General features: G+C 40.8%; 1 protein-coding gene across 1 annotated transcript in view; it reads right to left on the bottom strand.

The window, feature by feature from the left end:
- The window catches only part of LOC118385458 (junction-mediating and -regulatory protein-like), a 51735-nt gene that overhangs the window by 5688 nt on the left and 32214 nt on the right, over positions 1-13833 (bottom strand). Inside the window, exons 3-7 of the mRNA XM_035772597.2 lie at positions 5266-5416; positions 4844-5013; positions 3810-3975; positions 2800-2987; positions 2571-2657 (exon numbers count right to left, since the gene is read on the bottom strand). Coding sequence (XP_035628490.1) covers positions 2571-2657; positions 2800-2987; positions 3810-3975; positions 4844-5013; positions 5266-5416 — 762 coding nt within the window. The remainder of the gene's footprint in view (positions 1-2570; positions 2658-2799; positions 2988-3809; positions 3976-4843; positions 5014-5265; positions 5417-13833) is intronic.

Here is a 13833-nt window from a genome sequence, read left to right on the forward strand (position 1 = left end):
GATGTTGTTCTTCGGTTTGCAAACCTCACCCTTTTTCCACAAACATGACAATGGTCATTATGGCCAAACAGTTCTATTTTTGTTTCATCAGACCAGAGGACATTTCTCCAAAAAGCATGATCTTTGTCCCGATGTGCAGTTGCAAAACGTCGTCTGGCTTTTTATGGCGGTTTTGGAGCAGTGGCTTCTTCCTTGCTGAGCAGCCTTTCAGGTTATGTCAATATAGGACTCGTTTAACTGTGGATATAGATAATTTTGTACCTGTTTCCTCCAGCATCTTCCCAAGTTCCTTTGCTGTTGCTCTGGGATTGATTTGCACTTTTCGCACCACAGTACGTTCATCTCTAGGAGACAGAACGCATCTCCTTCCTGAGCGGTATGACAGCTGTGTGGTCCCATGGTGTTTATACTTGTGTACTATTGTTTGTACAGATGAACGTGGTGCCTTCAGGCGTTTGGAAATTGCTCCCAAGGATGAACCAGACTTGTGGAGGTCTACAATTTTTTTCCTGAGGTCTTGGCTGATTTCTTTTGATTTTCCCATGATGTCAAGCAAAGAGGCACTGAGTTTGAAGGTAGGCCTTGAAATACATCCACAGGTACACCTCCAATTGGCTCAAATTATGTCAATTAAAAGCTTCTAAAGCCATGACATCATTTCTCTGGAATTTTCCAAGCTGTTTAAAGGCACAGTCGACTTATGTAAACTTCTGACCCACTGGAATTGTGATACAGTGACTGATAAGTGAAATGGGCGGCAGGGTAGCCTAGTGGTTAGAGCGTTGGACTAGTAACCGGAAGGTTGCAAGTTCAAACCCCCGAGCTGACAAGGTACAAATCTGTCGTTCTGCCCCTGAACAGGCAGTTAACCCACTGTTCCTAGGCCGTCATTGAAAGTAAGAATTTGTTCTTAACTGACTTGCCTGGTTAAAGAAAGCTAAAAAAAATAATAATAATCAAAAATGGCTGTAAACAATTGTTGGAAAAATTACTTGTGTCATGCACAAAGTAGATGTCCTAACAGCATTTGGAATTTTGGATGAAAAGCGTGCCCAAATTAAACTGCCTGCTACTCAGGCCGAGAAGCTAGGATATGCATATAATTAGTAGATTTGGATAGAAACGCTCTAAAAAGTTTCCAAAACTGTTAAAAATAGTGTCTGTGAGTATAATAGAACTGATATGGCAGGCGAAAACCAGAGGAAAATCCAACCAGGAAGTACTATTATTTTGAAAGGCTGTTTTTCCATTGAAAGCCTATCCACCATACAAAGACTTAGGACCCAGTTCACGGTATCTGTGGCTTCTTCTACATGTGGCCAGTCTTTAGGCATTGTTTCAGGCTTTTACTCTGAAAAATGAGGGAGATATAGCACTTTCAATGAGTGGACAGTGGAAATTTCCAGCCATGAGCCCAGCGCGTGATCGGGAGTGCGCATTTCTTATTTACCTTTTTTCTTTTTCTTTTGTCCGATTGAAATATTATTGATTATTTATGACAAAAACAACATGAGGATTGATTTTAAACATCGTTTGACATGTTTCTACGAACTTTTATTGTACTTTTTAAAAACCTTTCGTCTGGATGTTGTGAGCGCGCATTGTGCCTTTGGATTACTGATCTGAGGTTTTTGGACATAAAGATGGACATTATCAAACAAAACTAACATTTATTGTCTAGACCTGGGAATGCCACCAGATGAAGATCATCAAAGGTAAGTGATTAATTTTAATGACTTTTGTGACACCTCTCCTTGGCTGGAAAATGGCTGTATGGTTTTCTGTGGCTAGGCGCTGACCAAACATAATCGCATGGTGTGCCTTTGCCGTAAAGCCTTTTTGAAATCTGACACAGCGGTTGCATTAAGGAGAAGTTTATCTTTAATCGTATGTTAAACCCTTGTATCTTTCATCAATGTTTATGATGAGTATTTCTGTAATTTGATGTGAATCTCTGCACTTTCAACAGATGTTTGTTTGAGACAATGATTACTGTACATAATGCGCCAATTTCAACTGAGGTTTTTGGACATAAAGATGAACTTTATCGAACAAAACACACATTTATTTTGTAACATGAAGTCCTGTGAGTGCCATCTGATGAAGATCATCAAAGGTTAGTGATTAATTTAATCGCTATTTCTGACTTTTGTGAGCCCTCTCCTTGGCTGGACAATGGCTGTATGGTTTTCTGTGACTAGGCGCTGACCTAACATAATCAGATGGTGTGCTTTCACCGTAAAGCCTTTTTGAAATCGGACACTGTGGTTGGATTTACAAGAAGTTTATCTTTAAAGTGGTGTATAATACTTGTATGTTTGAGGAATAATTATGGGATTTCTGTTGTTTTGAATTTGGCGCCCTGCAATTTCACTTGCTGTTGTTGAGGTGGGGCGCTACCGTCCCACTGGTGCCAGAGAGGTTAACAAGAAATTTGCGGAGTGGTTAAAAAACAAGTTTTAATGACTCAAACCTGAGCGTACGAAAACTTCCGACTTCAACTGTAGCTATATCGAAGTGGCGAGTTTATAGGGAATCTCAAACACAAACACTAATGAAAGACAACGTACCTGTTGCAGCGCTTGATGTGATGTCTGGTCGTCCTGACTACCCTGTCGTTGCTGTATCTTCTGGTTGTGGTTGACGATACAGATCTCCTGGTTTTAGGTAAAAAATACATATTAGAGCCAAAACATTACATTATTGGTTTTCTGCTTCCTTTTTGTTCTCGGGGCAGGCTTTCATGGCTTTGATTGGTTAGCAAGTCCAGAGGTAAGCGTGTGATTGGTTGCTAATTACCTTTTTGTTCTTAAGGTAGACCTTCTTGGTGGTGATGCGTCCCCTGCGTGCCTCTAGCTGTCTGGTCCTCTGCTGCAGCTGGCTAAACTCGTCTCGGAGGGACGGAGGGGGAGCTGAGGGTTCCTCCACCCCCTGCATGGCATCAGGACTCTCATACGCATCATAATACACCACCTCGTCCTGGCGCTCTGTGGGAGAGAGGACACAGAGAGGATCACTGTTTAGTACAGTAGGCCACAGTCTTTCTACAGAGGCTCTGGAGCTGAGCGGTTATAACAGGCAGAAGTGTTGATTAACAGCAACAGGTATATGTGTATAGTAGTGTTGTCACGATATCTGTATCGCGATACTAGGAAGTAAGGAAGCAAAGGAAACAAAACATGAAGTGGACTAAATTTCATGAAGAAAACAGAAAAAATGACCTTGTGTTGTCGCCCAGAGTCACATTTGTTTATTTGATGAGCTCAATATTTTACAAAAGTAGGTTTTAAAGGACCATAGAGTTAAGTGCTGAAGTGCTGACTTGCTGCACCCTCGACAACTACTGTGATTATTATTATTTGACCATGCTGGTCATTTATGAACATTTGAACATCTTGGCCATGTTCTGTTATAACCTCCACCCGGCACAGCCAGAAGAGGATTGGCCACCCCTCATAGCCTGGTTCCTCTCTAGGTTTCTTCCTAGGTTTTGGCCTTTCTAGGGAGATTTTCCTAGCCACTGTGCTTCTACACCTGCATTGCTTGCTGTTTGGGGTTTTAGGCTGGGTTTCTGTACAGCACTTTGAGATATCAGCTGATGTACGAAGGGCTATACAAATACTTTTGATTTGAAGTCTGCTTTGTGTTTTCGTTTTCGACAAGGAAAATCTGGTACTGTAGTATGGCTATTGTATAATATTATTGTCCACCAGTGATCTGTCTGCGTAGACCTGTGCGCTGGCCATTAAGCAGCAGTTCCTAGTCTGAATGTTCGTTAGCAGCAACAGGTATAACGTGTGTAGTATTACCAGTGATCTGTCTGCGTAGACTCGTGAGCTGGGCATTGAGCAGCAGTTCCTCACAGCGCAGCACCTCAGCCTGGATGTCATAGAGCTGCAGCTGGAGCTCATAGTACAGCGCCTCCATCTGGTCCAACCGCAACATGGCATCCTCTCCCTCCTGCAGGTTTTGCATCTGAGACACCCAGAGAGAGAGAAAGAGATGGTCAGAAAGACAGAGTATTGTGTACCTAGGGTAGCTGGTGTGCGTTGAGATATCTGGTGTAAAATGGCTGCCGTGGCATTGGTGGTGGATGAGGAGTGACTCCCCAATACAATGTGCTTTGAGAGTCTGGAAAAGTGCTATAGCATTAGTAGTACCTCCGGTTTCAGGCTGTTTCCTCTGCTCCAGTCAGATCTCCTTTATTACTTTTATAACAGTAGTAGTATAGTAGTAGTGCTGTAGTAGTGCTGTAGTAGTACTGTAGTAGTGGTAGTGGTGGTAGTAGTAGTAGTAGTACCTCCTGTTTCAGGCCATGTTTCCTCTGCTCCAGTTAGATCACCTTTATTACTTTTATAACAGTAGTAGTATAGTAGTAGTACTGTAGTAGTGGTAGTAGCAGTAGTAGTAGTACCTCCTGTTTCAGGCCATGTTTCCTCTGCTCCAGTCAGATCTCCTTTATTACTTTTATAACAGTAGTAGTATTGTAGTAGTACTGTAGTAGTGGTAGTAGTAGTACCTCCTGTTTCAGGCCATGTTTCCTCTGCTCCAGTTAGATCACCTTTATTACTTTTATAACAGTAGTAGTATAGTAGTAGTACTGTAGTAGTGGTAGTAGCAGTAGTAGTAGTACCTCCTGTTTCAGGCCATGTTTCCTCTGCTCCAGTCAGATCTCCTTTATTACTTTTATAACAGTAGTAGTATTGTAGTAGTACTGTAGTAGTGGTAGTAGTAGTACCTCCTGTTTCAGGCCATGTTTCCTCTGCTCCAGTCAGATCTCCTTTATTACTTTTATAACAGTAGTAGTATTGTAGTAGTACTGTAGTAGTGGTAGTAGTAGTACCTCCTGTTTCAGGCCATGTTTCCTCTGCTCCAGGCAGATCTCCTTGGCCCTCATCAGCTGCAGTGTTTCCTTGGACACGGCGTACTGCAGACGCTCCATGCGGTCCACGGCTGCAGCCCACGCCGCCTTACCAAACTTCCTCTGGTCCACACGCATCCGCTCGTAAACCGCTGGAACACAAACAGATTTTTTTTTTTTTAAATACAAAGGCCCAAAGGTAGACAAAATATGTTTGAGGTTTTAACCCGAGTGTGAGCCAGTTGATTGTTGGGTTAAGGTGATTGGGGGAAGAGTTTAGACAAAGCAATTTAAAGCATGGAGATTCGGGTCTGACTCGGAGGGAGTGCCGGTATAATAGTCTGTCTATAGGCGATGCATAGCTCTGGAGTTTGCCTCTACAGAGTGTTGTGTGTGTAACTTACCTTTCTGAGCCCTGGCGGTGGTCTCGAAGAACTTGACGGTGAGATCCTGTATGGAGAGGACGGCAGCGTGAGCCTTTCTCGTCCACTCCTCATCCTCCCTCCTCAGCCCCTCCACGCGACGAGGCCCCAGACGCTCCGTCTCCAGGGAGATCTGACCCAGAGGGGACACAGGTCAACAGGGGTCACGCAAAGGTCAAATCAACTCCATTCTTTTTGTTTGTCTAAGATTTTATTTGACATAAACAATGAATTAAAAAACATACACATACAAACAAATATATCATACAAACATCACTCCTGCCGAGACCCACTAGCCCCCATATCCAGTAGCCTTATATCCTTTTTGCCACAAACTGCACAATTTACCTTCTCTCCATCGCCGCGCTCTTTCAATTCTTAAATAATAAAGCATTTGACCTTTCCATTGCATGAACGGCAGAGGATTGGCAATTTTTTGGGGGTACAAGTGTTTTTTAAAAGGTAAATCGATGAGAAGAGTACTGTCCAACCCATCGGGTAGCTCGCTGCCCCCTCATATGTCATGTCTTGGAATATACAGACAGATGAATTAAAAGCACATTTACATTGCAATACCTCTGACACCCATCTTTCTAACTCCGACCCATGGCTTTGGAATTTTGTAACATTCCCAGAAGGCATTAATTATTTACTCATTATAGTTTTACACTTCAGACATGACTGCAATGGTGCTGTAGAATTTGAGAATTTTGTCTCTTGTATAATACATTCGATACATTCATTTATACTGGATTAAGCGTACATTTTCATGAACTGTAATTGTGTCAGTTATGTTCAAGCATTTCCTCCATCTTGTGCCAACGTCAGTTATTTTTAAGTCTTGGTTCCAGTAGTTTATATTTTTTTCTAAAGAGATTGTCAGTTGGATATTCTCTCTGCAAGGTTTTGCATAATCTTCCCTGTCATATGAACATCATTTTCGGACTCAAATACGATTCCCTCAAGGTTGCTCTGGTGTCCAAAAGATTTAAAATCAACATTTGGTGATATAAAACTTCCCAGTTGGATCTATTTTAAAATATCTACTCAAATTGCTTTTTAAAGCTGTAATGGGAATAAATGTATTTCCTGTCACCAAGTCATTTATGGTTTCTATGCCTTTAGTTTACCATGTGGGCCAACTTATCGATGAATTCTGAAAAGCTATCCAGCGATAGTTCCATAAGGTTGTGTTTTTAGGAAGTGATATTTGTTCTTGTAGAATATGTTTAATTTCCTATGAAGTTGTTAATGTTCTTATCTTTATCTTTTGAAAATAGACACGTGAAACGATTCTGCAGACGAGCATTTTCAATATTTACCCATTGTTCCTCTATAGTGTATTTAACGTTATGTCACAAGTAAAAGCCCTGGGTGGCGAGTTGATACAATTCCAAGTCTGGAAGGTGAAAACCACCCTCTGACTTAGGAAGAAGTAAAACGTTCCTTTTAAATCTATGAATTTGATTTGCCCATATAAAGTCTGTTATAACTGAGTATACTTTTTAAAGAATGTTTTCGGTGGGGTAATTGGTATTACTGAAAATAAATACAAAAACTTTAGCAGCCACACCATTCTAAAAGAAGTTTATTTTACCTGAAAGATTTACAGAAATATTATTCCATTTAATTAGATCTGCTTTCATAGTGTTGAGTCATTTTTTGTAGTCTACTTAAAGGAATGCTGCAGATCTGGGAGTTATTGTTTTTCCCGGTTGCCATTATTTTGAATTTGTCCATGTTAATTTTATAACCTTCCAGGTGAATCAACAGCCTGATCAACTCTATGCGAAGGAGATGTGTCGCGCTGCATGAGGCAAATGGTGGTCACACCAGATACTGACTGGTTTTCTGATCCAAGGCCCTAGCTTTTTTTCTTTTCTTTTTTTGTTGGTATTTGTGACCAACAGATGCATAGCTGTATTCCCAGTCATGTGAAATCCATAGATTAGGGCCTAATGAATTTATTTCAATTGATTGATGTCCTTTTATGAACTGTAACTCAACAAAATCTTTAAAAATATTGCCTGTTTGTTCAGTGTATTATATCATTCAAGTATATTTTTGCTTTAGGACATCTATACAATATTTGTATTGAATGTTGTAACGTCTGCTTCCAACTCACACTCTCAAACACGTAGATCCTCTAAACGCAGCCCACTTTCCAGCTCACACTCTCAAACTCATAGATCCCCTGAAAGCAGCTCACTCTCCAGATCCCAATCACCTGAATTCTAATCACCTGTTCACACACCTGTATGTCATTATCACACACGATTTAGTTCAGTTCTTTATACCCCATCACTGTGAGGTATTGTTTGTTTTGTGACACTTCTTTCGTAGCTCTGTTTTTCCCGTGATTTACTTCTCCTGTGTATGATAGTTTTTGCCTGCCTCACTAACGACGCCTTTTGCCTATTCCCTGCATGTACTTTAGGATTTCCTGTTATCTACCTATTGCCTGATCTCCCGGATGACGTTACTAGCCTTTTCCCTGCCTGTACTGTTGCCCTTTTGGACCCCCTGTGTGTGACCCCCTGCCTGCCCCTGGACCCAGCTACCTGCCTCCTCCTGTGGTCCTGTACAATAAACAGCTGCTGCTCCCTGCGCTTGAAACCAGCTCTCTGTCTCCCGTCGTGTTCAATACAAGTGTATTATTTCAGCTGGAAAGTTGAATAGAAATGGCAATTCCAGACAATCAAAAGTGTTTTCGGGCATTATTAATATATTGTTTTATTGTTTTGCATATTGTATTAAACTGAAACATGTTCATGTCTATTTTTATCACGTCTTTTAAGACTTTTGCTTATAAGATTTATAATTTTATTGTTACAATTTATTCAACTTATGGGTCTAACTTCTTTGGGACTGGGGGGCAGTATTGAGTAGCTTAGATAAGATGCCCAGAGTAAACTAGGTGCTACTCAGGCCCAAAAGCTAGAATGTGCATAATATAGATTTGGATAGAAAACACTGAAGTTTTTAAAACTGTTTCAATGATGTCTGTGAGTATAACGGCAGGCAAAAACCTGAGAAAAAAATCCAACCAGGAAGTGGGAAATCTGAAGTTTGTCATTTTTCAAGTCACTGCCTATTGAATATACAGTGTCTATGGGGTCATCTTGCACTTCCTAAGGCTTCCACTAGATGTCAACAGTCTTTGGAACCTTGTTTGAGGCTTCTACTGTGAAGGGGGAGAGAAAGAGAGCTGTTTCAGCTAAGTGTCATGCCATGAGCTGATAACTTGCGCTCCCGTGAGAGGTAGCTGCGTTCCATTGCATTTCTAAAGACAAAGGAATTCTCCGGTTGGAACATTAGTGAAGATTTATGTTAAAAACATCCTGAAGATTGATTCTATACATCGTTTGACATGTTTCTACAAACTGTAATGTAACTTTTTTGACATTTCGTCTGAACAAGTGATCGTGCATTATGCATTTGGATTACTGGGCTAAACGTTCGAACAAAAAGGGGGTATTTGGACATAAATGATGGACTTTATCGAACAAAACAAACATTTATTCTGTAACATGAAGTCCTGTGAGTGCCATCTGAGGAAGATCATCAAAGGTTAGTGATTAATGTAATCGCCATTTCTGATTTTTGTGAGCCCTCTCCTTGACTGGAAAATGGCTGTATGGTTTTCTGTGACTAGGTGCTGACCTAACAATCGTTTGGTGTGCTTTCGGCGTAACGCCTATTTGAAATCAGACACTGTGGCTGGATTTACAAGAAGTTTATCTTTAAAATGGTGTAAAATACTTGTATGTTTGAGAAATTTTAATTATGGGATTTCTGTTGTTTTGAATTTGGCGCCCTGCAATTTCACTGGCAGTTGGCGAGGTGGGACGCTACCGTCCCACATATCCCAGAGAAGTTATTAATCAGCAGGGGACTCTCCAGATTTGAATATAACTGTTTGATGCAGTGAACTAGGAAGTACTGAATTAAGCGACGTGTGTTGTCATTTGTGTACATAGGGGGCTACTTTGTCCAAATGGTTGAATAGAATTCTACGGGAAAACCATCCATTCCTGGTGCTTTTCTCCGTGCGAAAATTTTAACAGCAATTCAGATTTATTCTTGGGTGATATCTGTTTTTTATGAAAAAATGTTGTATGCTGATAGTTGCTGCAGAGTTAGAGTCTTAGATGGCTATAGTTCCTGTGGGCTGTTTAATTCTGATTTATATACATTTTCATAATAACTTGTGATTAAATTGCATTGTTGCTTTAAATTACTGCTTCTGTATCTTTATCTTGTAAAATTATAACTGGTTTAACATTTATTAGTTTTGTGAGAGCTGCGAGATATTTCCCAGGTTTATTTACCATTAAGTAGTTATTTGAGTTTAACCTTTTATTTTCTTCTTCACCTTGTAAATACTTTTTATGGGATACTTTTTATGGGATACTTTTTAAGATAGAAAGAAAGAAAAAAAATACAAAAAAAATACTAAACAAAATTGAACTTTTAGCGATGATGTGATGGTGTGAGATTATAATTCCCCTAATGTACGCCTTAAAGGCATCCCAAATTATATTGGGGGTCGGCTTTTTTCTGTCCTCTATGTCCATATTTGTAAGGGTTTACATTTTATCGTCTTAAGTTTTGAATCAAGTTCTGGTATAGAAGACTCACTCTGTTCATTCTCCAAATTCTGTTGCTAAATGTATTTTACATTGGTGTAATTAAGCATGATACTAGAGAATGATTCGACATCACCATTTCATGATTTGTTGGAAATAAAAAATGTCAATTCTTGAATAGCTCTTCTTACTTTGAGAAAAAAAGGAACAGTATTTTGTAGTCTGCCTCTTTGGAGACTCCCTAAATGTGCCTTTTTTATTACTATGTCTGTCAATCTTATCGAACGTGAAAAACAGCTTCTATCTCAAGGCTAAATAGTCATCACTGGACGGGTACCACCCGGCTACTCAACCCTGCACCTTAGAGGCTGATGCCCTATACACAGTTGAAGCCGGAAGTTTTCATACACCTTAGCCAAATACATTTAAACTCAGTTTTTCACAATTACTGACATTTAATCCGAGTTAAAATTCACTGTATTAGGTCAGGTAAGATCACCACTTTATTTTAAGAATGTGAAATGTGAGAATAATATCAGAGAGAATAATTTTTTCAGCTTTTCATCACATTCCTAGTGGGTCAGAAATTTACATACACTCAATTAGTATTAGGTAGCCTTCCACAAGCTTTCCACAATAAATTGGGTGAATTTTGGTCCATTCCTCCTGACAGAGCTGGTGTAACTGAGTCAGGTTTGTAGGCCTCCTGGCTCGCACACGTTTTTTCAGTTTTTCCACACATTGTCTATAGGATTGAGGTCAGGGCTTTGTGATGGCCACTCCAATACCTTGACTTTGTTGTCCTTAAACCATTTTTCCACACCTTTGGAAGTATACTTGAGGTCATTGTCCATTTGGAAGACCCATTTGCGACCAAGCTTTAACTTCCTGCCTGATGTCTTGAGATGTTGCTTCAATATATATACACAACATGATCCCACTGGATTTGTGATACAATGAATTATAAGTGAAATAATCTGTCTGTAAACAATTGTTGGAAAAATGACTTGTGTCACGCACAAAGTAGATGTCCTAACCGACTTGCCAAAACTATAGTTTGTTAAAACAAGAAATTTGTGGAGTGGTTGAAAATCGAATTTTAAATGACTCCAACCTAAACATATGTATGTAAACTTCCGACTTCAACTGTATATCTACAGAAGTAAAAACAGATCTTGGTTCTGTTGCCTTTGAGTGTTTGTATAATAACCTACTGATTCCGTGAGCACCAAGCCTCACCCAACATGTCAGATAAATCTTTGCTATGCGCCGCTTGCTCCTTACCTTCGTTTTCTTGATCTCCAGTATCGTCAAATGTCTTCCACACATTCGACTTCCTCCTGAGCAACCAAACATTCCCCCGTTTTGAGTTTATTTGTCATCTGCATCCCATTGGCTGTCATGTATTACAGTGACCCTGGTCATTGGTGACTCTTATTACCCGTAGTATTAGACTTAAAACGAATCATCCAGCGATCATACACTGTTTACCAGGGGGCAGGGCTACCGACGTTAAGGCTAATCTGAAGATGGTGCTGGCTAAAGCTAAAACTGGAGAGTGTAGAGAGTATAGGGATATTGTTATCCACGTTGGCACCAACGATGTTAGGATGAAACAGTCAGAGGTCACCAAGCGCAACATAACTTCAGCGTGTAAATCAGCTAGAACGATGTGTCGGCATCGAGTAATTGTCTCTGGCCCCCTCCCAGTTAGGGGGGGAGTGATGAGCTCTACAGCAGTCTCACACCTCAATCGCTGGTTGAAAACTGTTTTCTGTAGCTCCCAAAATATAGAATTTATAGATAATTGGCCCTCTTTCTGGGACTCACCCACAAACAGGACCAAACCTGGCCTGTTGAGGAGTGACGGACTCCATCCTAGCTGGAGGGGTGCTCTTATCTTATTGACGAACATAGACAGGGCTTTAACTCCCCTAGCTCCACAATGAAATAGGGTGCAGGCCAGGCAGCAGGCTGTTAGCCAGCCTGCCAGCTCAGTAGAGTCTGCCATTAGCACAGTCAGTGTAGTCAGCTCAACTATCCCCATTGGGACAGTGTCTGTGCCTAGACTTAGGTTGGGCAAAACTAAACATGGCAGTGTTCGCCTTAGCAATATCACTGGAATAAAGACCTCCTCCATTCCTGACATTATTGAAAGAGATTGTGATACCTCACATCTCAAAATAGGGCTACTTAATGTTAGATCCCTCACTTCCAATGCAGTTATGGTCAATGAACGAATCACTGATCATAATCTTGATGTGATTGGCCTGACTGAAACATGGTTTAAGCCTGATGGATTTACTGTGTTAAATGAGGCCTCATCTCCTGGTTAAACTCCTGGTTAAACTAGTGACCATATCCCCCGCGCATCCCCCAAAGGCGGAGGTGTTGCTAACATTTCTGATAGCAAATTTCAATTTACCAACAACAAAAAAATGACATTTTTGTAGCCTCTATGTAGCCTCGTCAATCACTTTTCATAGCTACTGTTTACAGGCCTCCTGGGCCATATGCAGCGTTTCTCATGGAGTTCCCTGAACTCCTTTCGGACCTTGTAGTCATGGCAGATAATAATGACATTTTTGGTGACTAATATTCACGTGGAAAAGTCCACAGACCCACTCCAAAAGGCTTTCGGAGCCATCATCGACTCGGTGGGTTCTGTCCAACATGTCTCTGGACCTACTCATTGCCACAGTCACACTCTGGACCTAGTTTTGTCCCGTGGAATAAATGTTGTGGATCTTAATGTTTTTCCTCATAATCCTGGACTATCGGACCACCATTTTATTATTTTTGCAATCAAAACAAATAATCTGCTCAGACCCAAACCAAGGATCATCAAAAGTCGTGCTATAAATTCTCAGACAACACAAAGATTCCTAGATGCCCTTCTAGACTCCCTCCGCCTACCCAAGGACGTCAAAGTACAAAAATCAGTTAACCACCTAACTGAGGAACTCAATTTAACTTTGTGCAATACCCTAGATGCAGTTGCACCCCTAAAAACAAAAAAACATTTGTCACAAGAAACTAGCTCCCTGGTATATAGTAAAATACCTGAGCTCTGGAACGGAAATGGCGCAACACAAAACTGGAAGTCTTCCGACTAGCTTGGAAAGACAGTACCATGCAGTATCGAAGAGCCCTCACCGCTGCTCGATCACCCTGTTTTACCAACATTATTGAGGAAAATAAGAACAATCCAAAATATATTTTTGATACTGTTGCAAAGCTAACTAAAAAGCAGCATTCCCCATGAGAGGATGGCTTTCACTTCAGCAGTGATAAATTCATTAACTTCTTTGAGGAAAAGATCATCATCAATAGAAAGCAAATTACAGACTCCTCTTTAATTAAGGCAAGGGCTGATTTCAAGGTTTTACTGCTAACCTACAACGCATTACATGGACTTGCTACTACCCATCTTTCTGATTTGGTCCTGCCGTACATACCTACACATACGCTACGGTCACAAGACGCAGGCCTCCTTACTGTCCCTAGAATTTCTAAACAAACAGCTGGAGGCAGGGCTTTCTCCTATAGAGCTCCAATGTGAGAGACGCAGACTCTGTCTCAACCTTTAAGTCTTTATTGAAGACTCATCTCTTCAGTATGATTAAGTGAAGTCTGGCCCAGGAGTTTGAAGGTGAACGGAAAACCACTGGAGCAACGAACCGCCATTGCTGTCTCTGCCTTGTGGTCCTTCTGTGGCTCAGTTGGTAGAGCATGGCGCTTGTAACGCCAGGGTAGTGGGTTCGATTTCCGGGACCACCCATACGTAGAATGTATGCACACATGACTGTAAGTCGCTTTGGATAAAAGCGTCAGCTAAATGGCATATATTATTATTATTATTATATTATTATTATTATTATTATTATTATATATTATCTGCCTGGCCTGTTCCCCTCTCTCCACTGGGATTCTCTGCCTCTAACCCTGTTACAGGGGCTGA

Source organism: Oncorhynchus keta, chromosome 6 (genome assembly GCF_023373465.1).
Source record: "Oncorhynchus keta strain PuntledgeMale-10-30-2019 chromosome 6, Oket_V2, whole genome shotgun sequence".
NCBI lineage: Eukaryota > Metazoa > Chordata > Actinopteri > Salmoniformes > Salmonidae > Oncorhynchus > Oncorhynchus keta.